The 27,876-nt window shown below is 39.1% G+C and overlaps 1 protein-coding gene across 13 annotated transcripts in view; it reads right to left on the bottom strand.

Annotated features, from left to right (window-relative positions):
• The window catches only part of PDE4D (phosphodiesterase 4D), a 1,549,195-nt gene that overhangs the window by 51,164 nt on the left and 1,470,155 nt on the right, over positions 1-27,876 (bottom strand). For 11 of the 13 annotated variants that reach the window (XM_032281891.1, XM_032281808.1, XM_032281749.1 and 8 more), the window contains one exon: positions 9,223-9,335. In XM_032281891.1, the coding sequence (XP_032137782.1) occupies positions 9,223-9,335 (113 nt within the window). Of the gene's footprint in view, positions 1-9,222; positions 9,336-9,421; positions 9,868-27,876 lie in introns of those variants that run through there. The other 2 variants (XM_032282467.1, XM_032282542.1) reach the window with 2 other exon arrangements.

Genomic DNA, 27,876 nt, shown 5'->3' with positions numbered 1-27,876 from the left:
GAAAAAAATCCTAAAATTGATATGAACCAAAAAAGACCTAATAGCCAAAGAAATCTTGAGCAAAAAGAACAAAGCTGCAGACATCACATTTCCTCATTCCAAAATATATTATAAAGCTACTTTAATCAAAACAGCATGGTACTGACATAAAAAGAGAAGCATCAACCAATGGAACAGGATAGAAAGCCCAGAAGTAAATCCAAGTATTAACAGTCAATTGATTTTTGACAAATGGTCCAAGAACACACAATGAAGAGAGGATAGTCTCTTTAAATAGTGTTGGAAAAACTGGCTATCTACCTGCAGAAGAAAGAAACTATACTCTTATCTCACACTACATATAAAAATCAACTCAAAATGGATATAAAGGCCTAAGCCTAAGATCTGAAACTGTAAAGCTACTAGAAGAAAATATAAGAGAAAATCTCCACAAAATGGTCTGGGCAATGATTTCTTGGATAGGACCCCAAAAGCGAAGGCAACAAAAATAAAAATAGACAAATAGGACTACATCAAACTAAAATGTGTCTGTACAACCAAGCAAATAATAGAGTGAAAAGACTGGGAGAGTGAAATAGATGGATTGGGAGAAAATATCTGCAAACCATACATCTGTTAAGAGGCTAATATTCAAAATATATAAAAATTTCAAACCACCAAATAGTAAGAAAACAAATTGATTAAAAAATGGGCAAAGGATCTGAATAGACATACTTTCCTCAAAAAAGAGGTATGAATGGACAACAGAGATACAAAAAAAAAAAAAAAAAAATGTTCCCCAGCCCAGCACAGTGGCTCATGCCTGTAATCACAATCCCAGCCCAGCATAGTGGCTCGTGCCTATAATCCCAATGCTTTGAGAGGCTGAGGCAGAAGATCACTTGAGGCCAGGAATTCTAGGCAAGTCTGGGCAAAATAGCAAGACCCTCTCTATACCAAAAAATTAAAAAGCCAGGCATGGTGGAACACACATGTAGTCCTAGCTACTTGGGAGGCTGAGGCAGGAGGATCACTGATCCCAAGAGTTCGAGGTTACAATGAGACATGATCATGCCACTGCACTCCAGCCTGAACTAAAGAGCAAGACCCTGTCTCAAAAAAAAACAAACAAATAATCTCGACAATATCGCTAATTCTCAGGGAAATGCAAATTAAAACCACAATGAGCTTCATGCCTGCTAGAATGGCTATTTTCCTGTTTTTCTTCTTCAACTTTTAAGTTCAGGAGTACATGTACAGGATGTGCAGGTTTGTTACATATGTTAACATGTGCCATATTGGTTTGCTTCAAATATCTCCCATCACCTAGGCATTAAGCACAGCGTCCATTAGCCATTCTTCTGATGCTCTCCCTGCCCCCTCCCAACCCCCAAAAGACCCCAGTATGTGTTGCTCCCCAGCATGTAGAATGACTATTTTCAAACAGATAAATGATAACAAGTGTTGGCAAGGATGTGGAGAAAAGGGAACCCTTCTACATTGTTGGTGGGAATGTAAATTAGTACTACCATTACTGAAAATAGTATGAAGGTTCCTCAAAAATCTAAAAATACACTACGATACAATCTAACAATCCTACTTCTCTTTATACACCCAAAAGAATTGAAATTGGCACATAAAAAAGATATTTGCACTCCCGTATTCATCCCACCTTTATTTACAACGGCCAAGATGTGAAAGCAATCTAAGTGTTCATCAAATACACACACACACACACACACACACGAAGATTATACAGCCTTGCAAAAGAAAGAAATTCTGTCATTCACAACATCATGGAATGGAATTAGAGGACATTATGCTAAGTGAAATAAGTCAGGCAGAGAGAGACAAATACTATCTTTACTAAATGATCTCACTTCATGGGGAATCTAAGTCAGTCAGTCTCAGAAACAGAGTAGAAAGGTGGTTACCAGAGGCTGTAGAGGCGGAGGGACAGAGAAATGGAAGATGTTGATCAAACAGTACAAAATTTCAGTTGATCAAAGAGCATGAAATTTCAGTTAGATTGGAGGAATTTTTAGTGATCTATTTATTGCACTGCATGGAGACTACAGTTAATAATATATTGTGTTTTAAAATTGCTAAAATAGATTTTTGACATTCTCATCACAAAAAGATAAATTGGTGAGATAACATAGATAGGTTAACTAGTTTTACTGAATCTTTCTATGATGTATACATTTTAAAAATCACACTGTACCCCAGAAATATATACAATTAATATATACCAATCAAAGATAATTGACAAATAAATTTTTAAAGATTAATAAAAAATACATTATTAAGTTAAAATATTCAGCATATAATAGCATATATGAACGTACACAGAAATTACAAACTCCCAGAACTTTGGGAGGCCAAGGCAGGTGGATCATGAAGTCAAGAGATCGAGACCATCCTGGCCAACATGGTGAAACCCTGTCCCTACTAAAAATATAAAAATTAGTTGGGTGTGTTGGGACACGCCTGTAGTCCCAGCTACTTGGGAGGCTGAGGCAGAAGAATCGCTTGAACCTCAGAAGCCAAGATCATGCCGTTGCACTCCAGCCTGGCAACAGAGTGAGACTGTCTCAAAAAAATAAATAAATAAATAAAAAACAAAACCCACAAACAGAAATGACAAAGTTTGAGCGACATTAATTTAGACTGTAATCTTAAACAATAGAAAAGTCGGCCAGGCGCGGTGGCTCACGCCTATAATCCCAGCAGTTTGGGAGGCCCAGGTGGGTGGATCACAAGATCAAGAGATCAAGACCATCCTGGCCAACATGGTGAAACCCTGTCTCTACTAAAATACAAAAATTAGCTGGGCATGGTGGCGTGTGCCTGTAGTCCCAACTACTTGGGAGGCTGAGGCAGGAGAATTGCTTGAACCCAGGAGGAGGAGGTTGCCATGAGCCGAGATCGCGCCATTGCACTCCAGCCTGGGTAACAAGAGCGAAACTCCATATCAAAAAAAAAGAATAGAAAAGTCATGTTTTTCTTCTAAGAAATATTTATTATGTTTTTACATGTAAGAAATATATGACACAGAGTTTTTCTTAATCTCACTTTTTAAATATATTCTAGACAGGCAAGCACGGTGTAATTTGTTGAGCACCCACTATGTGCTAATACACCAAACTGAGCTTTACATACATTTCAGGTAATGCTCTCAACTTTTTTATTTTTCCCTTTCATTACCCCCACTTATAAATGAAAAAACTGAGCTATAGAGAGGTAAGGCCTGTTGCCCAAAATATTAGATAGGATACAACAGAGCTAGAATTTGAAACCAAATTCGTCTAATGAAAAACATCTATGTTCCTTTCACTGTACAAAGCTGCTGTCAGTATCACTAGTGCATACTCCAGGCCAGGGAGTAAATGTCATTCATTCTTATCATATACAAAGCATTTAAAAAAAAAAGCCCTGAATAGTAAACAATAATAATAATAAACACTTTATAAAAGATAAACTATTCTTTAAAAGATAATAAACCTATTATCATTGTAGTTGGTAACTGAACTGATTTCCTAATGAACACAGCAGAATTATTTGTTGTCTAAGCAAATATCAACGCACATCCCTCATCCCTGTTACAGGGAATAAAAAAAAAAAGGCTTCTTCAAATGCCTTTCAAAACTAATGTGAATATTAAAGTGCTACCAGTCTCTCTGTATTCTAGAAAGATCTCAGACTAACAGTGTCAATTAAACTATTACAATAAGTAGCCATGTAAAAACTGCTCCCCTAGTAGAGCTACGCTATCACAGAATTAACCCCAGCAATCTACAGTTTTAAAAAAAAGTTGGTCTCTCCTGAAAAAGAGAAAGCCAAACTCGACATATTTTGTGAATCAACTGAAATTCATGACATTAACAGCATTTCACATCCATCAAGTATTTATATCTTAATTGATTGCTACAATCCATGTAATTATGAAAGAAATCTTATTAAATTGAACAAAGCATTATCTATCATCCTTGCTATCTGGAAAAAAAAACAGTTTGTTTAATTTATCCATAACATTAGAAAAAAATGCTTTTTTTTATCATAATGAATCTTTAGGTTTTGGAATTTTTTTTCCATAAATGTAGATAGTTCATAATGCTTTCAGACAGAAGTTACCACTACCCCATAAGTTAAGCCAAAATATAACTGAAAAAAGGCAATTTCTCTAGTAATGATTAATTTATTGAGTAATTTAAAATTAGAAGTTTTTGATAATTAAATGTTAGGAATAATTAAACTTACTGTCACTAAATACTGACACAGGAACCGAACAGATGACAATAGAGACAAAAGTTTTTTTAATCCTTAGTTTTATGCTAAGTTAAAGTCAAGGGCTCTACTTTTCAGTGAAAGAAAAATTTCCTTTAAAACTGTTTCCCTCTTCTATTATTGCTTAAAAGAAAAGAAACTATTTTTTCTAACAGCAATTATATGATTCTCAATCCTTCATATCAACTTTTAGGTACTATATGTAAGCTACATAAATCTTTCCCAAATCTGCCTTTCTTAAGTAGATGAAAAAGCAGGTATCGAACTCAAAACATCTAAATGTTGATTTTCTATAACTATAAAAGATATTTTCTTCTGAAATTTAAACTTTTTATTTAGGCATATTAACTCAACAATTGTTAAATCTAAGATTTAATATGTTAATGTAGAAAACAACTGAGGGTATTTTCCCTCCATAAAACTAAAATGCCTTTTCCAATTAACTTAGTTTCCTTCTTAGCAAAAGTTTAACATTTATTTCTATTCTGAGTTACGCTGCACTTGCATAATGCGGAAACAGCTTAAGATTTAGCCACCTCTATGAAGATCCTATATTTATTACAACACCCCTCTTGTCCAGAAGAAAATACATCAACAAAAAGTGCTACTATATGTTCTGCACTGACTATTACAAAGCAGTAGGGGGAGCAGCCAGAGAAAGCACTAACACAAAGCACCCCAGAAAAGCAATTTAATTTATAGGCAACAGAAACATGCTAGAGAGGTTTGCCAAAAGTTGAACACACAAAATAAATTCCATAAAGAAGTCATGACCACATTTGTAAAGCTGGTCTAAGTACATTTGGAATGAACTATAGAAAAATCTGAAGTCTCTTAGAAAGAGGCTGGATTCTAACTTCAAGACAGACTTTCAGCTTGAAACACAGTCATTTCCAGCCATGCCAAACCTCAAACTGCCCCCAAAATTAGAGAGCAGAAACAAAATACATTTTTCTAGTGATATGTCTTGGGGAGAACTCAAAATGATTTCGTTTTCTCCTTTGAACCTCACTGAACTTACATAGAAGGCCTGGTGAAATGTGCATTATTAGGTCACAAGAGGATAAAGTTACAGGGTTCCACAGCACAATCCTTGAAAGCCTTGAGGCCCAGACCCCTGTCCTGCTCTCCAATCCACTAACTTCCATCCTTGATAAACTTTCCATGAGAGAAAGGTAACCAAAAACACCGTGAAACTATTCTGCTTTAAAGGTGTTTTACTTAAAAGGCACTTTGCCCACCAACCCATATTACATTTTACATGTTGTAAAAATTAGTAAGGTCTGCGTTTTCAGTTTTAGAGTAAAACAGTAAAAGTACTTAGCTCTTCTGTCTGGCATTTTGTAACTGGAATTTAAGAAAAGCCTAAACCTCTAATTAGAACTTCAGAATGTTCATGTCTGTATTATACCAAAAAAAAACCTGTAAATATAACTTAAGCATTTTTGTGATACAGAAATGTGTGCAATAGACTGTTATCTAAGACTTATAAAAATCCATGAAACTTAAAACGTCTAGTATAAATTACAGCTGAATGGTAAAAAGACATTTTAGCCATGTAGGCAACCAATGAAGTTTGACCTAAAACCCAAATAATAGCAATAACAACAGACAGTGCCTACTATTGTCAGATACTAGCTCTTTTATATATATTCTTATGAACTCTTACACTGATCTTTCAAAATAGTTTTTATGATGCCCATTTTATGCTAAGGAAACTGAAGCTAAAAAAGTTGAAGTCATTTCTCTAATGTAACTCTATCAGCAAGAAACAAAACAATAATTCAACTTCCAGGTCTGCCTGCCTCCAAAGCTTTGAGACCTCACTAAAATTACCCTCGATTGTAGCAATGAGGTTCCAAAGGAAATCTGTACAAATCTCAGGCAGATTAATGTGCTTATAAGGGTAAATGCTGTAGATTTAATCACTCAAATTAAATGCCATCTGGAATCTCTTACCCCACTTGGTACAAGCATCCTACATGTGTTACAACCAACCCTAGCTTTGGCCAAGAATTCAATAATTTTCCTGCTTCAATGCCATCAACAAGCAAGTGACATTATAATACCAATACAGGAAATACAGCTAGTTGCTCCTAGAACATCATTTAAAAACTGCTAATTGGTTATGAGGCCTTTTATTGAGAAGTCTAAGAAACATAGAAATAATGTGTTAGCCCAATTTGTTAAATGGGTTTGAGGAATCAATTTCCTCCTTCCTAATACCTAAATCCATCTCCGTAATTATTTTCTATCACTGTTTAAAAATCCTGATCTCTCACTAGTATTTTTATTGTACTTTTCACTCAGAGTATATTTTTTAAAACCTCAAGAGAGGACAAAGAAAACTGTCATAATTTTTCAAAGGCAAAAAGAGAATAAACTGAAAATATCAGTTGGTTCAAACACTTACATGTAAAAAGAATGGATGGTAATAAAACTAACAACTGAAAAGCAGTGTTTCTGACTCATTCATTCATACTAAAGAAATATCAAATAACTGAGTGGAGATGATGCAAGCTGTACACATTTCCAGTTCAGACAGAAGGTGTGGCAACATTCACAGGAACCTTGGGATCAGCTGTTCCAACTCGGTTTACAGCTTTTGTGGATGTGGCTTATCCATGCCCTTGTTATCAAGAAGAATAGTAACTTTACAACCTTTAGGAAGAGCTTTTCTTCTTTCTATGCTAACCCATTTTTGTCTACAAAAAGTCATGTAAGCTTAGCACTTATTTAGATATAAATAAGTTAAAGAAGATGTGAATGGCTTGGACATTCAAAGTTTAAGCAACAGCTTAAGCTGAGCTAAGTTTAATGTTAAAAATTAGTGTGACAGCAATAATTTTTCAATTTAGCTCTGTCCTAGACTAGGAAAAAATATTGCAATTTTTCAGCCACAAGACATAAACATTGCTAGAATGACTACTTGTTGAAAAAACTATCTTCTCACTTTAACTGGATTTCACTTTAACCAAATAGACCAACCTCTTCTATTAACCTGTAAATTAACTCAAAGTCTAATTGGGGGCCTTCATAATAAAGATTATTGTTTAAAAACCACTGTCTTATCTGGTACCTTTAAAAGAAAGGAATCATTTTAGGCAATGATTATGACCTAAAATTTTTTTTAACTCAAATGTATAGACGAATTCCTTGACAGCTGAAGTCATTTACAATACATTATTAGAACATAGGTCTCATCATTATGGATTTTAGGAAAAGTAACCTAGCTGCTCAAATTCACTTAGCTGAAAAACTACTGTCAAATCATCTTGAAAACATACACTAATGCTTGCACATTGCTAAGTGGCTTTTGATTCTGCTCTTCTTTTCTTACACAGAATCAACCACACAATAGAATTAAGAACTCAGGTCCACAGCAAAGTGTTCCCATTTAGCAGTAAAGACAATGGACATATTCAGCATGTCTACAGCTATTAAGAATCAAATTATGAAAAATAAACTATATTTTATAAAACTAAGAATTTGTTCTTTCTAAATAACAAAATGAGAACAAAGGTACCTAATGCCACAGCACGGAGTAAGAGTCCCAATAAGAGAGCAATAATTGGTCATTCTGATGAAGAGCTGTGCCAAATTTAGAAATGAGGCACAAATGACAAAAAAAAAAAAAACAAACAAAAAAAAAAAAAAACAAACAAAAAAAAAAAAAACAATTGATCATCAGTGTGGAAATGGGTAGGTCAGTGTGCACAGGGGTAGGTTAGTATCTACTGGCTGTATCCACAGCACCCCTTTTATTTATTTGAAGCCAACTTTTCAGTTAAGCAACAATGCTATCTCCAAAAGCAATGTTAACAGATGAGACAATCAAATGGCTGTTATGCTATGGCATTTTTGTAAAAACTGCATGAGAACAAAACAGGTGGGAAAAAACCATAGTAAGCTAGAAAAAAAAAAAAAAGCATCACTCATTGAAAGATATGTGCACACAGATGAATTGTAAGATAATAACCTTCTTGACCTTGTACATAGGTGGCCAAAAATACCTAAATATCTTGAAGAGGCAACTATTATCAATTGTCACACAACATTACCGGTCCTTACTGGCTGAATCCTTCAGCCAACTGCATACGACATGCACATGCCTCCTTTCCTGTCCCTCAAATAGTCATTAAAAACATACATAATTCCAATGATCTCCTTGCATAACTAAAGACAAAAAGAACAGGAAATCCAAAAAAATAGAGCAAAACTGAAAAAAACTATACCTTGCTTTCCGTGCTATTTTAAGGCTGTCCCAGGCTGAAGGTTACTTCTGAGCCCTCAAAACTCCACTAACTGCCAAGACCAGCACCTTAGCACATATGGCACAGATGCCTAGTTGAAGCCTCCTTGTAACTAAATGACCTCAAAAAGCTGGGCTTTCTCTCCAAGATTAATGGAAACAAAAGTAATGATCATAGTAAACCTTCTAACTCTGTTAATGTTTCCTGTGGATGTGTATGGCCAACTGAATATATAAAAGCTCAGTTCTTGTGGGGTACCCTGACAACTAGATGAATCAAGGTGAAGGTTCCAAGTTCGATGAACTCTTCTGAGTTTGAGTGCCCTAGGTAGTGACATTCAAGTGATTGCACAGACAGCCACCAATTTCTTATTTTCAACCGGGAATCCCAAGAACACCTTTAAATATGCAATGCCAATGGACCCTACTGGGCTTCTGCTGCAAGGGCACAGTGTCACTTAGAAACCCTGTGCCTTGGGAGGTACTTAAACTACGTCAAATTGCTTTTGCAAAATGTTTATCGGGAGTGACTAGGAGAGGCAAGGCATGGAAACAGGAACCTCCTTCTAAGGGAGCAGAATAGGCAACATGCAGTAAGCCTGAAAACCTCTCACTCTGTTTCCCAGGGCCACCAGTACTAGTGGCCTCGCCAGCGCGGGAATCAGCAGCCTAGCGGCATCGGTGACAGCAGAACCCGGGCTTACCTTGTTGGAGGCCATCTCACTGACGGAATGCCTGGTCTGTAGGGTCTCTAGCTGGTCCAGACACCAGTCCAGCTCCTCCAGGGTCTCGCTGGCCAGTTTCTGGTAGGCCTCCTCTGCGAAGAGACAGGGAAAGGGGGACTCAGTTCTCAAGCGCTTCACAGGGCCACTAGCGAGTTCAAAGGGGGCCATCCTGCCATACCCCGCCATGCTCGGATGCCCGGTGCCGGCACATGAGGGCTGCTCCTTCATATTGCCCAGCCAGGCAGCGTGACGGGAGCGGAGGCTCTGCTGGCTGGGCGGCCGACCTCGGGGAGGCACGGTCTCTCCAGCTTGGCGTCTCGGGTCGGCCTCCAGGGAGGGCGCGCAAAGAGCGCCGAGCCAACTTTCACACGGGCGGAAAAACCACGATGCGACTTTTCGAAGGTGCGGCGGCCCGAGTTCCAGCCCAGGAGCCCAGCTCTACTGGATGGCAAGGGGGTGGCGCGCGCACTCGGGTGCCTGCCCCGCAGAGGAGCGTCAGGTCCACAGCCGGGTCTCTTCGGTCCCCGGCCCGGAGCTGCGGCCCCGCGCCCGCCCTGCCTGCCGAGCCTTCTGCGCCGCACTTGAAGCGAATGAATCAGCCGCAGCCGGGTGCTCGGCCACCACGTTTCCTGTTTTCTTTCTCAACTCCTAGGGCGGCGGGGCGCAGCGCAGCTCCATCGCCGCAGCTTTCCGGGAACACTCCCCCTCACGCCCCTCCAGGCCCGCGGCGCTGCCTGGCTCCTCCTCAGCCTCCTTACGAAAAGATTCCGAATTGCAAAAGCCTGTAGGTGCCACCGGCCACGTCCTTCCCCTTGGGCTCAGCCCCTGCGGCCCCGCCGCCTCCCCGTGCCATCCCCCCGCGCAGCTGGGCGCCGCTCGCTTTGAAGCGCAGCCGAGGAGGTGCGAGCGCGTGTGTCTGTGGGGCTGCTGTGGGACTGTCTGTGCGAGGAGAGCGGCGGAAAACCCGGCGTGGAGCGCCTGCAGCCCGCCGCCCGGGGTCCAGCCCGCCGCGGGGCTCAGGAGGGACCGTCGCGCAGGCGCGCACAGCCTCACACCTGCCCCACGGGAACCCCGCTTGCCCCGAGGAGCCGCTGCTCTCCAGGCTGCCCCGACCGCTGCCGGACCCTCTGCGTCTCCACTGCTGGTTGCTTTCAGAGAAGTTTCGCATACAAGGTTATTTGGGACCCTCAAGGTTTCTGAGGGTTTAAGTTTTAGGGTTTCTGGGGATTCGTTTCTGAAGGTTTAAGAGTCACCTACTTCAAGGAGGCAGGGTTGTGGGAATACCCGCATTTCTACTAAAACTGCATTCTTTTTCTACCAAGCCCAGCCCCTACTGAGTAGCAGACTTCTAAATGTTGGGGCGGACAGAAACAAGCAAACAAAATACACAATGTTGTGGGGTCGGAATGCTTTATAATTCACCGATTTGACAGTAGGCTGCATTTTCATATTCGGAATTGCCTAAGAGTGATCTTAAAGGAACAGCAGTGTGGATGAAGCACATGGTGAGAAGAATTTACGTATGTCCTGCATACTACTTCTTTCCCCTGTGAATTGCACAAGACCTCCATGATCTTGGGTCAAGGAAGAAAATCTGGAAGGGTGTTTCTACCCACCATGTGCAGAGTACACTACAATTTTGAGAAAACAAAAAGAACATGTTCAAAGGTATAGGGAAGTCTGCTCTGTTTAGAAAGGCTAACCTGGGGGACCAAGGGCACTCTTCCTAAGCAGATCAGTTGTGGAAGAACTTCCCTACATTAGCGTGCAATAAGCAAACCATTCGCAGGGGGGAGAAGTCAAACTCCCAAGAGTTCATATTATAAAACTTTGTCATTGTCGAGTAGAAAGAAAATACTGAGAAACTTACACGAAGTGGTGGGAGCCCTTGTCTTCATCTTTGAATGTACAGGTATTGGTGGAGAAGAAATTCTGCCCTTGAAATTTAGACTCCATAAACTATCAGTGGCACAACAAAGAAATTCATGCACTGAATTTAGGCTCCTGAGATTTTTCAGATAGCTTTTTATATTAAATTTGTTAAAGTTAGAATAACTTTTAAAGTATTTGCTACATGTGCCATGGCTTATTGTTATCAAGAATTCTTGAACTATTTACTGTTCACTTTGAGTACTCTAGGTTAAAATTTGCCTTTTTTTGTTCTACTTCCTCCATCCCACAGTCTATGTAAATATATACTTTAGATGGACAAACAACTGCCTAAACCTTGCCAGGTGAATTAAAGTTTCAGATTCAAGCTTTTTTTTTTTCCTTAACAAAAGGAACAAGCTTAAAGATATTAATAATTTTAAATGGTAAGTATAAAATACTTGATCTGTATAGCTTCCCCAATTCTAAGAATGTAAAAATATTACATGCTTGTTATAAAAATTGAAGCATTGCACCCAAATATAGAAAATCCGTTGTAACCCCACACCCTAACCATCACAAACAATACTTTTGCCTATGGCCCTAACACAATCATTTTTGTTTTACTGAATAATTTCCATATGCAAGTATAGCATCACCTAGTTGCCATGGTAGTACATCTACTATATGGGTTGGTTTTGAGATTTTCCTCTCTTTACTGTATAAGATAGGAATGTAAGAAATTTTAAGAGGACATTGACTTGTTTTATGATTATTTGAGCTGTCCATAGTTAACCTATCCAGTGGATTAAATATGCATAGCCACTGTGTCTGGGATTTGTTCAGTGCCATGTTTTCAATCACTGGTTACAATGAAGCCATGAGTCCCCTCTGAGGTTTGGCTTTCTGTGTTACTCTCCTCTGCACTTCAATTTCACAAAGCCTGAACCCCAAGTGACTTCCAAGTAGCTAAGTAAACTGCCCCCTGCCCACATTTTCACCAAGTTTCCAAAGCTTTTCAGAAATCACAAGTACAAACTCAGGCCTCAAATCTAACAGGATGTGGCTCCACACATTATATTTCAGTTATTTTTTAATGCAAAAAAGTAATTTGGGAAAGTTTTAGCTAATGCTTCAAGACATCATGCACTTTAGACACAGGATTTGCTCTTAAGAAGGTAGTATAGTGACAGGAGGAACAATTTATTTCAGAATATCCATATCCATTTTATGTCCAAGTCATTCATGTACCAGCCTTTTTTCTTTCTTTCTTTTTTTTCTTTTTTTTTTTTTTTTTTTGAGATGGAATCTCGTTCTGTCACCCAGGCTGGAGTGCAGTGGTGTGATCTCAGCTCACTGCAACCTCCACCTTCCAGGTTCAAGCAATTCTCCCGCCTCAGTCTCCTGAATAGCTGGAGGAATACAGGCATGTGACACCATGCCAGGCTAATTTTTGTATTTTCAATAGAGACAGGGTTTCACCATGTTGGTCAGACTGGTCTCGCACTCCTGATCTTGTGATCTGCCTGCCTCAGTCTCCCAAAGTGCTGGTATTACAGGCATGAGCCACCACGCCCAGCTGCACTAGCCATCTTGACAGACAGAAACCAAATATGATTATAAAGTGGCATATACATGCATGTTAAGTTCTAATACCTTCTGTATAAATACGAAAAATAAAAAAAAATCACTGGAACACATCTACATACTAATGAGAAAATAATTACTAACAACAAAGTAAAGAACAATTTGTTCTGTGAAACAGTTGCTCAAATAAAGACTTATTCTTGATATTTGCATAGAGCTGAGACTATTGCTTTTTTTCCAAATTTCTAGGTGAAGAGGCAATATAGCAAGCCATGCAGGATCATTAGTAAAGCTTCACTTTTAGGAATTTTAACCCCAAATGTTCTAAGACATCAAGTAACTGAACTTTTCATCCCTCCAAACAAACCTCAAAGTGGAGTTGCCAACTATCCTACAGGAAATTGAGTCACCACACCAAGCAACACACCTAAATGTCGACAGCTAACAGTACAAAAACAGTGAGCAGTTTAATTTTGGCTTTTACCAAGAACACATACTGCATTCATTAATAAAATACTTCCCCCTACCCCTGCCAGAGAAGGATACACTGTGGCTCTCCTTAAAAATACATGAAAATTCTTTAACTGCCCAAAATCTTGCTAAGTCAAGGAACTAAACAGAGAAAAACACCCAAGCAAAAACTATTGGTTAGACTCCCTAAAGGCTGGGAGAGGACTATGGAAGAGCAACTGAGAAATAACTTGAGCCTGAAAGTCCCCTCCTACAACAGCATCAGTTTTCTTCAAGGCACCTTTGAACTATGTAACACCTGCGTTCTGCTCAGGTTTTTCTGTGAACAAACAGTCCTCAATGCTTTCGGGCCAGCAGTTGGCTTCCGTCATAGTGATACACTTAGAGGTTCCCCTGACACATGGACGGAAACTGTGCCAGGGGCTCCAGGAGAAGATGCTGAAGCAGCAGCTTCCCTTTGAAAAAGGAAAAAAGTAATCACCTCTGAGCCACAGCAGTTAGCTAGAGGTTGAGGTCATTTTTTGTGTGAAAAGTTCAGCCCATTACTCTTACCCACAATTCACAGTGATGCTGACCGTTGAGGTAAAAGGATCCACTCTATGGGATATGTAACTATGTGGACATTCGTTTCTTTGCCAACACTTGAAGGTCTGCTAAAGGACTGTATGAGTTTGTCATAATTCCTAGATAGACCTATTGATATACACGAAGAGAACAAGTCCAAAAAATAACACTTACTTTGGACACCATTTGCTGGCCCTTAATTTAAAATATAATACAAATTATAACAGCTGATCCAGATTTTTTAAAAATAAAAGAACAAAAAGCTCCTAAGAGCAAATACTTAAATCTCCCTAACCAATTCCAGCTTCTCCTCTCTTAATTCTTATAAAATTTCTTCCTTGTTTTAAGGAAGGAATTGATACTATCTAAGGTAGATAGAACTGGAGAAAATGATTTCTGTTTCACTGTGTATTGCTTTGAACTAGTCATTCCCTTAGTTTGCTACAGTAAAAGATTTATGTAGCCTAGCTCTAACTTTTGCTGACTTAATTTTCTTTCCTCCATGCATTTTATCTGATGGGAAACACATAAAGGCTTTGGATTCTCTTTCAATGTGTTCATGTAACAGGTTTAAGCAGAACTTGCTAGTGGCAAGCCGCTCTCAGCTCCAAGTGTATTTCTGGCATCAAATTATTGTTTGGAAGTATTTTAAAATGATATAAAATACATAAAACTTTACTTAGTACTTCATAAAGCTTCCAAAGTAAAGATGTGTGTAATTTTGTGAGGCTTTTCTCTTTATTTTATTTTCTATCTACAATTGTTTTTCCAAGTGTTGCCTATGGCTCTAGTAGAATTTTTAAATGACATAAATGTAAGATTGGCTTTCATTGACTCTTAGTCCCACCAGTAACTCAACATTTACTTAGCACTGACTATGTGCCATGTACTTCATTAGAGTCTGCAGAAACTAGATGATTAAATGAGTGTGTCTCTTACCCAGAGTCCAGCGGAGGAGGTAATTTCAGCACACTATACTGTAAAATGCACCCTCACAGAAGGAAGCATGTGGGCTATGAGACAGCCAGATATAACTAGTTATATCAGACAGGGACAGAGGTGGAGTGGGAAAGGCTGAGTCCTCAAGAATGAAATAAAAGATAAGTGAAGAGAGTGGGAAAGATTTTTAAGAGAAAAGATGAGCAAGCACACAGACCTATGATGAACGAGATGAGTGTGTTGAAAGAGAAACTACCATGAGTAGGGCCTTGCTTAGAGGAACAGATTCTGGAGAAATCTGAGAAATCCTCGGCCACTGGCCATCTCAGAGACTGGCCATTTCAGGTATCTGCAGGTGGGATTATATCTTCAAGAGCAGGAGCTACTGAGTGATTCAGAGTGCTGTGTGACATGGGTCTGATTTTATTTTTAGATGGAAAATTCTAGCACTATACAATAAATGGAATTGCAGAAAGTAAAGTTGAAGTCAGTGAAACCATTGTCTTTAACCATACTATAGCAAGAATAAAATTAAATAATGTATAGACCATTTGCTTCTCTGACGATTATTCTTATCTAAGAAAATCTCTATATTAAAATTGTGCATGGGTATATGTTCCCACAATATGTCAGGCATGAACAGAAAGACTGCCCAACGTGACTTGAAAGCAGGTGGACTTCTTGCCCTTAAAAACTACAACCTTCTAGTCACTAACTTATTAAACTGTAATGAGATAGAGAAAAAAATTGGAACTCACCAGAATTTCTTTCACAATAGTCTGCCTGCATGAAAATGTTTGATAAGTCTATTTATGACAGAAGGTGAGACTTTGAAGAGTTTTGGTTTGGGCAGAACTAATCTGTGCCTTATCTACACAGGAAAGGGAAGGAATATGCTGGTTGCTGGAGAGGGAATATGTATGTGTGTGCAAGTGTGTAAGCGCATGAAAGACCGGAAGAAAGTGTGTGTGTGTGTGTGTGTGTGTGTGTGTGTGTGTGTGTGTGTGTCAGAGAAGGGAGTCAGTTTGGTCAAAAGGGTAACTCCAACCTGTACATTTTCCCTTTCTTGCAATCATCAATAAGGTTACTGAAGGTACAAAAACCCGACTTTAAAAGATTTCTTGTTTTGTTTTATTCATTGACAGACTGAGGTTGAAGGCCAGGTTGGCCCAAGCAGAAATGTCTGTCTGGGCCAACCTGAGCCGACCTGAGAGAAGAGGCAAAGAAAGAGGAGAAAGCTTTTATACGAATAGGAAGGGCTTTTGTCCAAGAAATTGCAGTTTGAGCCAAGTTTAATTAGGCATCTAGGTTGGGGGCTCCATGTGACATGTGTACAACTGTAAGCAATATTATTCTTTGAAAATAACTGGAAGAGTGGAGAAGGAAGGCTCTGATCTCTATTCCACTACATACAAGCAATTCCAGGCAATTCAGCTAATCTTTCTGGGGCCTCTTTTTCATCTCTAGATTGGAGATAACAAGAAACTTGTAGGTTATTTTAGATCCAGTGAGAGGTTGTGAGTTAGGTAATCTTGCACTCATTGCCTAATATATTCTTTTCCCTTCCTCCTCCATTGTATCTTCCCTTACTCTTGGACTTATCTTAGGTCTCTAGCCTAAATGCAAATAATTCTGTTAATTTAAGTAAGCCTATCTAGGGATAGCCTAGGGGTCCAGAAACTTAATAGTTACCTATAACAGTTTCTAGGGTAACTAAAAAGAAGAAATTCAAAGAATGAACAGGTATTCATTCTGAAGAAGTCCACTTGTAGAACATAGGCCATTCAGGAAGCTACAACACTTAAGGATATGAAGGTTAGGTCAGATAGAAGACAAAGATAAAGATGGAGAAGTATGTTTTCTTCTAAAGAAGCCATTAAAAGTCACAGGGTCAGATTTGCTTTTCAAAAGGATTACTCTGGGAATAGTATAAAGGCAGATTGGAAAAGTAAAGACCAGTTAAGAGGTTGATGATCAGATAAAGAGAAAATCCTAGGCAATGCCTGAAGGGGAAGGAGAAGCAACAGAAAGTTAGAAGGAAAAACTCTCAGGAGCAAAGAAAAAGGAAATTTCAAAGGAAAATATTGTTATGGACTGAATGTTTGTGTCTCTCCAATATTCACATGCTAAAATCTAATCCCCAGTGTGATGGTATTTGAAGGAAAGGCCCTTGGGAAGTAATTAGGTCATGAGAATGGAGCCCTCATTAATGAGATTAGTGCCTTACAAAAAGAGACCAGAGGTTGCTTTCTTTCTACCCCGTGGATACATGCCACGTGGGCAGTCTGCAACGCTGAAGACAGTCCTCACCAGAACCTGACCATGCTGACACCCTGATCTCAGACTTCCAGCCTCCAGATCTGTGAGAAATAAATGTTTGCTGTTTAAGGCATCAGTTTATGGTATTTTGTTATAGCAGTTTGAGTTAAGACAAATATCAAGGTTTTGCCATTGATATTCAGTACAGACCATATATACCCACAGGTTTGTACTAAGATAATTTTCATTCCAAACACATATTTCAGCAACACAAGACTAAAGAGGGTGTTAATGAATGCTAGTGAAGAAGCTTTTGTCTGGGAAGTTGTTTGAATACAGTTACAGGACAATTTTTGCAAGCAGGTTTAAAAAAAATGTTAGAATTATGTATGCTATTTACATACTCTTGTTATAATTTTAGGAATTAATTTTATTTCCCTGGGGCGACAATAGGAGAGCATCTGTGTTTTCATCATATACTGTCAACCTTAGGGTATAACACCGTCTTTGTTTCTGTTCCTTTGTCAATTGCTGCATACCGTATTCCTTAGAGAAAACAAGGAATTTGTACAGATTATCTTTAGTGCCTACCCAGCTCTCATATTCATTTATTCTCTAATTTCTGAAATTGTGCTATCTGGGTTGGGCGCTGGTTTTACTTTTTCACTATGGTTAACTTGGATGGGGTCAGCTATTTTTGTAGAGGGAATTCCTAAACTGACTAGTTATTTGTCAAGGATTCCATCCAATACTATGATCCTGGAATTCTGTGAGGTTAGCTCAACTGTTCATCAAGGGTAGATGTTTTCTATTTGAAATTGAGATAGTCTCAGAAATAAGCTTATTGATAAATAGAAAGTTTTGGAGTATATTTACACTCATCTCTGCTTTTCTCTACTCGTGCCCCTACCATATTCCCATCTAATACTTTGCCAGTTGACTTCACCAATCTCTTCTTAATTTCTCTAATTGTCACCTTCAGTCAAATTCTCATCTGTGTATTTCTAGATTCATATAATAATCTACTACTGGATCTCCTTGGATTTACTTTTTCTCATCACAGTCCTGTTTATAAAGTCAGAATAATCTTCCTTAAACCCTGGCTTTATTGTTTCACTCTTTTACGAAGCTGCTGCACAACTCTCTCCTACTTATATTAATGTCACTCTTCTTGTGTTCACATAAGGCCTTTTTTCAGCTGGCTTTTCAATACCTTTCTCTTTTATTTACATCTAAGACTATCCATCTTAGCCAATCTTTCCACCTGGACACAATTTGCTAGATTCTGCCTCTATGACTTTTCTAATGTCTTTTATTTATTTATTTATTTATTTGAGACAGAGTCTTGCTCCGTTGCCCAGGCTGGAGTGCAGTGTCGCGATCTCGGCTTACCGCCATCTTAGCCTCCTGGGTTCAAGCAATTCTCCTGCCTCAGCCTCCTGAGTAGATAGGATTACAGGTGCACACCGCCATGCCCAGCTAATGTTTGTATTTTTAGTAGAGACGGGGTTTCACCATGTTGGTCAGGCTGGTCTTGAACTCCTGACCTTGTTACCTGCCCACCTCAGCATCCCAAAGTGCTACGATTACAGGAGTCAGCCACTGTACCCGGCCTCTAATGTCATTTTTATATTTATGTCTAGGCCTTTCTATAACTGTCTAGAAAATACTTGACATTTACAGGCACTCAACAAATATTTGTGAGTGAATAGCCAATAAGTATACTTGTTTTCTATTAGATAAGAATATTTATTTCCAAATGAGATTCAAGCAGGAATACTGCCCTGGGTGTGGCTCCTTAGATGTAATCACCCCGACTATCTCTTGTTCTCAGTCTTTTGCTTTCAAACACTTTCTCTTTTTTCAAGAGAGTATCAGGAACTAACATTGCCCCAAAATTTAGTAATGGTCAAGCAGATCATGTTGTCTACCAAAAAGAAATATTAACGTTAAAATAAAATGACAAATATTATGATAGATCATTCATATGTAATGATCTTTACAAACTAAGGCAAAAATTTTAAAGAATCCATCAATACACCAGTATGATGCTTGGGAGAAACAGATTAATGCACAAAGGTGCATCTGATGCAAACACCCCCAGAAAAGTGAGCATAAGTTCACATTATCAATATTTTACACTGTAAAAGTGTTCACTGACCTCCCTAAAGTCACCAAGGACTCCAACTTAATACATCCCTGAATGAAGAAGAGAAAGCAATTATTTTAATCAACACTGCCCCAGAATCTTGTATTCAGAATCACCATCTCTGTTTTCTTCTTCTTTTTTTGACTTTCTCATGAATCTCTGCTTAGCATTTTTCTATCTCTCACTATGAGATACGAAGGATTAAGAAGTAATGCCAAAGACACATTTGTTCCAGTTGAAGACTTAGTTAAGAAAAAACGCACAGCCAGGCGCGGTAGCTCACACCTTTAATCCCAGCACTTTGGGAAGCCAAGGTGTATGGATCACCTGAGGTTGGGAGTTCGAGATCAGACTGGCCAATATGCAGAAACCCTGTCTCTATTTAAAAAATACAAAAAATTAGCTGAGTGTGGTGGCACATGCCTATAATCCCAGCTACTCGGGAGGCTGAGGCAGGAGAATCCTTGAACCCAGGAGACAAAGGTTGCAGTGAACCAAGATCACACCACTGCACTCCAGACTGGGCAACAAGAGTGAAACCCTGTCAGAAAGAAAGAAAGAGAGAAAGGGAGAAAGGATGAAAGGGGGAGAGAGAGAGAGATAGACAGAGAGGGAAAGAGAGAGAGAGAGAGAACACACAAAAGATTTCCCCAAAAGACTAGGCCCTTTTAAACAGCTATGAACGGAGTCCCAGAAAGGTAATTTCTTATGTCCAATTTTTAATCTCATTACTTGCATTACAAGCAACACATATGAGTGACAAGCTATGTTGGCCTCCTGGTAAACCTGCACTTATTAACTGTGTATGCATTATACAGAACAAATTTCAGAACTCAAGAGTATATCAGGTACACTTGGCTTATCTAGTTGTATATGAACTGGCTCCATACACAAATAAGATAAATTAATTTTGTAATTTTACAAGAATATCTATGGAGATTTAGATTTGGATAAGAAAGCTATTATATACACATTGAAGAATCCACAACCTATAAGAGCTCTTCATGGGAAATAGTGTGATAGATCAGAAAGAGCATGGACATTTGCGTCACCAAGAATTTGAACTCCAGTCTTGCCATTGTTCTTGCTGTGTTGTCTGAAACAAGCCATTTAAAAGACCTGAGCACATTGTATACATTGAGAATTACAGTTATGAGAAATGCATATAAAATGTAAAGTCCCAAGGGCTGTATCTGACATATAGTAGGTGTCCAATTAATAGAATACTGAACCACTTTCCAGAGTTGTTTAAATAAGTTAATTTTCAATAAGGTAGTTAATATGTGAGGGCTTCCTTCCTTTCTCACAGATTCTCAATCTTAAAACAATTACGATTTTTCTGTCATCACCATCAACCCTCAAATATTAACCAGTTCTGAGCCAAATGTGAGTGAACTATCTAAGATTTAGAACAGCTTTTAGGGCAGGCGCAGGGGCTTACGCCTGTAATCCCAGCACTTTGGGAGGCTGATCAAGGTAGATCACTTGAGGCCAGAAATTTGAGACCAGCCTAGAAAACATGATAAAACCCTGCCTCTACTAAAAACACAAAAATTAGCCAGGCGTGGTGGCTCACGTCTGTAGTTCCAGCTTCTCGGTAGACTGAGGCAGGAGAATCAATGGAACCCTAGAGGTGGAGGTTGCAGCAAGCCAGGATGGCACGACTGCACTCCAGCCTGGGGGACAGAGTGAGACTCTGTCTCAAAAACAAACAATGACAAAAGAGAATAGCTTTCACAAGACCACACCAAATCATGAAAAGTCAACTATGTAGGAAAAATATGTATTTGTCACTGGGTAATGACAGAACATCACTTACACTGAGGTACTGGGAAGATCATTCCAAACATTTCCCAAATTATGTTCCAATCAATATTGTCCCTATAAGATTCTCCTTACTAATGACGTTTTGTGGTCAAACAAGCTTGGGAAGTTGTATATGTAGCCTTTTTACAGTGATTTCAAATGGACATGAACCTACCAAAAGCTAGAAGATCCACAACAAAATTAATTTTATTAATTTTATTAACAAGTATTATCTAAACTTAACAAGTTTTATTTAATTTTATCAACAAGTATTATCTAAACCTGTTTCATTTTAGAATGCTTGTATTCATACAACTATCACCTTTTGAAGAATATCTGGAATAGGTTTTCCTAAACCTATACCTACAGGTCAGGTGAGTCCAAAACATTAACAAATACAGCCAGATATAGGTGATGGGGAGGAAGGCAGCAAATGACACTGCCACATGTGTACCTAGGCAACAATCTTGCATGTTCTTCACATGTACCCCAAAACCTAAAATGCAATTAAAAACAAAAACAAATACATGTGTTTAGTAAGTTCCCATATGTTTGAAATCTCCACTAAGGACATTTTATTTCTCATCCTCCTGACTTTGTATGCTATTGAGAAATGGTGAGAGAGTAATTTTCCTCCCTCCCCCTTTCTTCTTTCCTTTCTCTCATTTTTCCCCCTGAAAGAGAACAGTAAAAAAATCCATACATATTTATTGAGCCTCTCTGATGTGCTAGTTGCTGTGAAATACAAGAACATGAAAGATTCAGCAGGCTGGACCCAGAAAGGAACCATAATAACCTGCTGAGAAAATCAGACATATGATCAGCTGCTGCCTAGAAACAGTATAAGGTAGCATATAAATCATTCAGTCTGGGAGTGCTACTGTAGTTTGAGCAGGGAGAGGGAGGTGTGTATGGACTGTAGCTCAGTATGCTGGGTTTCAGGAAGAAGGTGAACCTGGATGTGGGTCTTCAAGGAAGTCTGTGGTTTGAATGGCTGTGGAGGAGGGAATCAGCTGGCATTGTTTTCAGGTAGAAGAAACTCTGCAGCCTGAATAAAGGCTATATGTATGGGCAGTAAATGGGTTGAGTAGGCTAGACACGTTCCAGAGAGGAGAAAGGAAATAGAGTTGAACACTTAAATGTGTGGCCTTGAGCTAATGGATATTGTGGGAATTGGATAAGTGCACTGGTAGCCCAAGAGGATACAATGGAGAAGAAAGAAGGACGGAGACTAAGAAGCCATTATCGTGGTCCAGATGCAGTGAAGGCAAAGAGTTGTGGAGGTGTCCACTTTAGTGGTCTACGATGACAGTTACAAGAAATAGAAAGAGTATGACATTGGGAACAATGGCTCAAATGCTGGCTCTGCAACTTAGCAACCATGTGACAAATCTGGGCAAATTAACTTCTCTGTACCTCAGTTTTCTTTTTTGTAATATAGGACTAAAATATATATACCCTAGAAGGTGGCCTCCATGCCATTTTTTCCCACACTTTATTTGAATGTTAAAACTAACTAAAAAAGTAAAAAAATAGTAACTTTAATCTAAAAATCATATATTCATATCCCTATCTTTTTTGGGAGGTTCAGTTCAACTTAAATGTGTGATTTGTTAAAAACTTGTATTTATCATCTGTTACATGTAACATATAAAAGTTGCTTTTAATAGTAATTTATCTCCTCCCTATCTTTTTATAAAACACAGTCAAAATTATCAAAACAATGTGTACCTATTTTTGATATATGAAGTGGTTAGCCCTTGTACCTCTCTGAAAAGTAACACAATTAGGAACAGTATTGATGGTACCTGCTACTTTAGATTATTTAAACTGCAGTAATCTTAGTAAGGAAGATGCAGAAGGCATATCATTTATGTGTTTTCATCCTTAAGATTGGCTTTTGGAAACATAAAAGCAAAGGGGTTTTGATACCACAGCAATCTGGATAAGTCTTGCCATGCCCTGATCTTATAAGCCCAAATTTTATTTTGAATACTCCAACTTTACACTTGAATGACAGCTCCTTGATAAAAGAAAAACAACTGTATAACAATTTTCTTCCAATGGTCTGAAAATATATGGGTGTACACATACACACACACACACAATCTCTAGGACATATTTACTAGATATTATTTAATGTGTAGAAATGTTACATTATGATAATTAAGACATAAATATGAGTAGCAGGTTTTTGATTTGAGACAAATTTGAGATTTACTGAAATTAATTATTGTACATGTGTCCTTCTGATGACTTAATATTTTCATTATATATGTTCACTCTTGAAGCACAACTCTTAAATTGTTGAATGAAATTTTTTTTTTTTTTTTGGGACAGAGTTTCGCTCTTGTTACCCAGGCTGGAGTGCAATGGCGCGATTTCGGCTCACCGCAACCTCCGCCTCCTGGGTTCAGGCAATTCTCCTACCTCAGCTTCCTGAGTAGCTGGGATTACAGGCACGCGCCACCATGCCCAGCTAATGTTTTGTATTTTTAGTAGAGACGGGGTTTCACCGTGTTGACCAGGATGGTGGTCTCGATCTCTTGACCTCGTGATCCACCCGCCTCGGCCTCCCAAAGTGCTGGGATTACAGGCTTGAGCCACCGCGCCCGGCCGAATGAAATTTTATGAGTTAAGTTTTGCTCAGCCAGGCATGGTGGCTCATGCCCATAATCCCAGCACTTTGGGCAGATCACTTGAAGCCAGGAATTTGAGACCACCTGGCCATCATAGGGAAACCCCATCTCTGCTAAATCTAATCTTGTGTCTCAAGTGAGGCGCAAGACTCGCTTGAACTTGGGAGGCAGAGGTTGCAGTGAGCTGAGATCACGCCACTGCACTCCAGCCTTGGGGACAGAGTGATATTCTGTCTAAAAAGAAAAAAAAAAAAGGTTTCCACTGGAATTATTAATTCAGTTTACATAAACTTTTGCTACAAATTTATTCAATGAAGAAGCTTCCAGATATTTAGGTTCTACATACTAATTTCAATCAGTATATTTTGTTTTTCAAATTTGTTCCTGGTGACCCAATAATTGTACCTGTCCACCTTCAAAGTGTCCTCCTTCATCACCTTCAAGTCCCCAGATAACCAGACCTTCAAAAACAAGTGAACAGTAGAGAATTTCAACTTCTGTGAAGACCACCATCTTCTTCTGAAGCCCCAGACTCCACTCATACAGGGTTTTGGTGAGGATTACATGAAATGAAGCAGTGGTTTACAAAGTTTATTGACAGTAAACCACAGTAAAATTTATATTTTATAAATTTATATTTATAAATATAATTTATAAATTTATATTTATATATGACCTAGTACATTAAAGTAGGAGATGCTCACTTTTGAAGGCATGTGGATGCTGACTTTCAATAATGTAAAAAAAATGTATAAAAATGTTTTGATACCTATATTTATTTTTAAGAGGTAGAGGAGAGCAGTGGACTCCTATTTAAATAATTCTTGTGTTTTATATATAATAGTCATTGCAAAATTTATCATCTTTAACAAACCATGCATTTCAGTATAAGTTACCAATAAAAAGAATGTTATATATACAATGTAAAGGAAATGTATATATATTGGAACAGTATATACCGTACACACAAGAGTAGATATATATTCGATCCAATATAGAGAATTGAAACAGACTTTAACATGAAATAATATTTACCCTTACCATGTATAATTCACTCTGATGTTTTCTATTTTATTTAATTTTTAAAATATTGATTGTGACCCGCTAAATTGATTTTGAAATCTACCAATTGATTTGAAAACACTGAGGTAAGAAATTACCTTGCTTAATAAATGTCAGTTTCATTTCCCTCTTCTCTCTTCCTCCCTTTTTATAATTAAAAACTCTCTCCCTCTACTTCTCTACTTCATGTGAGAGCAGAACACATAAAAAGATTTGAGCTAGCTACTGTGCATATTTTTTGAAGTCATTTCTCCATAATGTGTGAGTTTACTCTGGGTACTACAAGTTTACAAATAGAACACATAAAGCGGCGGCCACTCAGCGAATGCTTATAGGAGCCAGACACACCATGTGAATGAATGAGTGACATGGTTGGTGGGTACTCTGGGTGCAGTGGCTAGAACTGTGGAGGGTAGGGGCAGATTGTTGGAATGCTGGCCAACTGTTATCAAATCTTCCGATCTTTCAAAAGAATGCCCATATTTGGATATTTTTCTTTTTTTTTCCAGACATAGTCTCACTCTGTTGCCTAGGCTAGAATACAGTGGTGTGATCTTGGCTCACTGCAACCTCCATCTCCCAGGTTCAAGCGATTCGCGTGCCTCAGCCTCCCGAGTAGCTGGGATGAGGAGTGATCCAGCAGGCCTGACTAATTTTTGTATTTTTGGTAGAGACTGGGTTTCACCATATTGGCCAGGCCTCAAGTGATCTTGATCACTTGAACTCCCAGCCTCAAGTGATCCACTTGCCTCGGCCTCCCAAAGTCCCAGGATTACAGGCATGGGCCACCATACCCAGTTACCCACATTTGAATGTTTAAGGTAAAATTTGTGTTTTAAAATTTTGGGTAACTAATTTTTTCAAAGTTAAACATTTTAAGGGACAAACAAAACAGGTCTATAGGTCTTAGTGGCCAGTTTGCACCTCTAACATCAACAGGGCTTAGCTCTAGAGGCAGAAACCTTCCTGAGAGTAGCATTTTAGATAAGCCCATAAAGACCTTATAATTTTAAAGTAGAGAAATTAAGAAGTGTTTTTGGAATCTGAAATGCTAGCAAGGGGTCATTGAAAGACTGTTTGATTTGGAGTCAAAAGGAAAGGACTCCTTTCCTGGTTCCAGCAGTTACTCAGGAATAGTCTTCGTCAAATGATCGCAGCTATACCTGAACAAATTAGACCCCTATGAGATGTGCTGTGAAGAACATGGCCTCACAGAAAAGATCTGACCTCAGTGTCCTAACAATTACTTATGACCCAACCAATCAGAGAGCACAATTTCCCAAAGACCACCATATATCCTAAGTATTTCACTGGCAAATGAACAGGAAAAGGACATCTTTCCATTTGGCCCTCATTTTTCTAGATCTTTCCTCCCTTCCTCTGTCAATCCCTCCTACATAGCCTATGTTCCCAAAGCACCTCTTGTATAATAATAATTATTATTATGATATCACTCCTTAGTCAAGACCTTATACTGGATTTTTAATGCCTGTAGGTCTCACCCAAACTTCAGTCCATTTATTCGAAGCCCCTATAAAATCCACCTCCTTAGGCCTGTCTGCCCCCATTATCCCGTGGTTGACCCCACCTCCATCTTTATCTTTTGTCAGCAAGTTTCCTCAGAGTCCCCTTGATCATGCTGGGTTATTTGTTTTTGCCACTTGATCAACTAGACCTTTTTCCCTCCTTCTATTCAATTTCTGCCTTTCACTGCTGTCTGAAGGAAGGGCAGGGAGGCTCCCCAGGGTAGAAAGAATCAGTCATGGGATCACTGTGAGATTCAGGGTGATGAGTCCCAAAGTTGAAGAGAATCCACATACTTAATCTGTTTTGGTTTTACCTAGCAAGGAGCCTTTTCTACAGACAAAGTTGGGAAACCAGAGGTTGTGACATGATTCATCTTTGCCTACTTAAATTTTAGCTTGAATTGCTTCTCAACAAATACCAAGCCAACTTGGTATTCTAGGAGGTGCTCAACTTACAAAGCTTGGTATAGAAGAATCCTGGCTTTAAGGTGTCTACAGTCTAGAGGCAAACCACTAACAAATGAACAAATGCAGCGATTTCAAAAGAAATTAAGGTGTGCTGTGGTAGAGGCATGCACAGGTCAAAAGAGTTGAGAGGATCCAGCCAGGCTTCCTGGGGAAGATATCCATGTCCCCCTCCACCTGGTAGTTCAGATCACAGTCTGCAAGCTTGGCTGGGATACAGGGAATAGTGTGTGAGCCACAGAAAGAGTGGGTCTGGTGGCTTAGACAGACATGGCAAGAACCAGCTCATGGCACTAGGCTGCAGGCACACCATGCAAAAAACAGTCCTTTCTTTCCCCAGTTCTCCAAATTCTTTAAAGTGGAAGCCTAGGAGTGAGGGTGAGAAGGAGGTAGGCAGCTACAACCGCCGGAGCAAAGGATGAAAGAATGACGATGAGTCTCTAAAAGTGCAGAAGTTCAACCGACTGGAATCTGACAGCATTTGGAAGACAATGTTTAAAAGGACTTTTTTTTTTTTTTTTTTTTTAACTTTAAATTCTGGGATACATGTGCAGAACATGCAGGTTTGTTACACAGGTGTACATATGCCATGTGGTTTGCCGAACCCATCAACCCATCATCTAGGTTTTAAGCCCTGCATGCCTTATCCTAGTGCTATCCCTCACCCTGCCCTCCCCTCCCTGACAGCCCCGGTGTGTGATGTTCCCCTCCTTGTGTCCATGTGTTCTCATTGTTCAACTCCCACTTACAAGCGAGAACATGTGGTGTTTTTGGTTTTCTGTTCCTGTGTTAGTTTGCTGAGAATGGTGGCTTCCAGCTTCATCCATGTCCTTGCAAAGGACATGAACTCAATTCTTTTTTATGGCTGCATAGTATTCCATAGTATATATGTATCACATTAAAAAGGACTTTTTAAGGTAGTGACTGTGGGATGCAAAGGAGAAAAAACTGGAGCTGCCAGAGAAAGGAGTGAAGAGAACTCAGCACTTTGAGAATTCAATTACATTTTGCAGCTTGGATTCCTCACTTTGCTCCCATTATCTACCTCTTTCTCCTCCCCACATGGGCCCAGGATCCTGCTCTCTTTGCAGGGCAAAGAATGCTTAGAAATGAATTCATCAAGGTGGATAACCATTGCTGGCATAATCCTCCTTCATGGAAAACTGGCACTTAAATTTAACCTGTTTGGTTAGATCCAGCTCTGCCTCCCCCATTTCCTCCTGCAGAAACAAGGCTGGCAGATCCCTGCTCCTCTTAATCCTTGAGTGGACCAAATATTGGGTTATGCTGGGCCAGT

The sequence above is a fragment of the Sapajus apella genome, unplaced genomic scaffold (assembly GCF_009761245.1).
Source record: "Sapajus apella isolate SASKATOON/1434 unplaced genomic scaffold, GSC_monkey_1.0 scaffold1, whole genome shotgun sequence".
NCBI lineage: Eukaryota > Metazoa > Chordata > Mammalia > Primates > Cebidae > Sapajus > Sapajus apella.
Note: the sequence above shows the minus strand (reverse complement) of the source record. Positions and strands in the feature narration are given on the sequence as shown.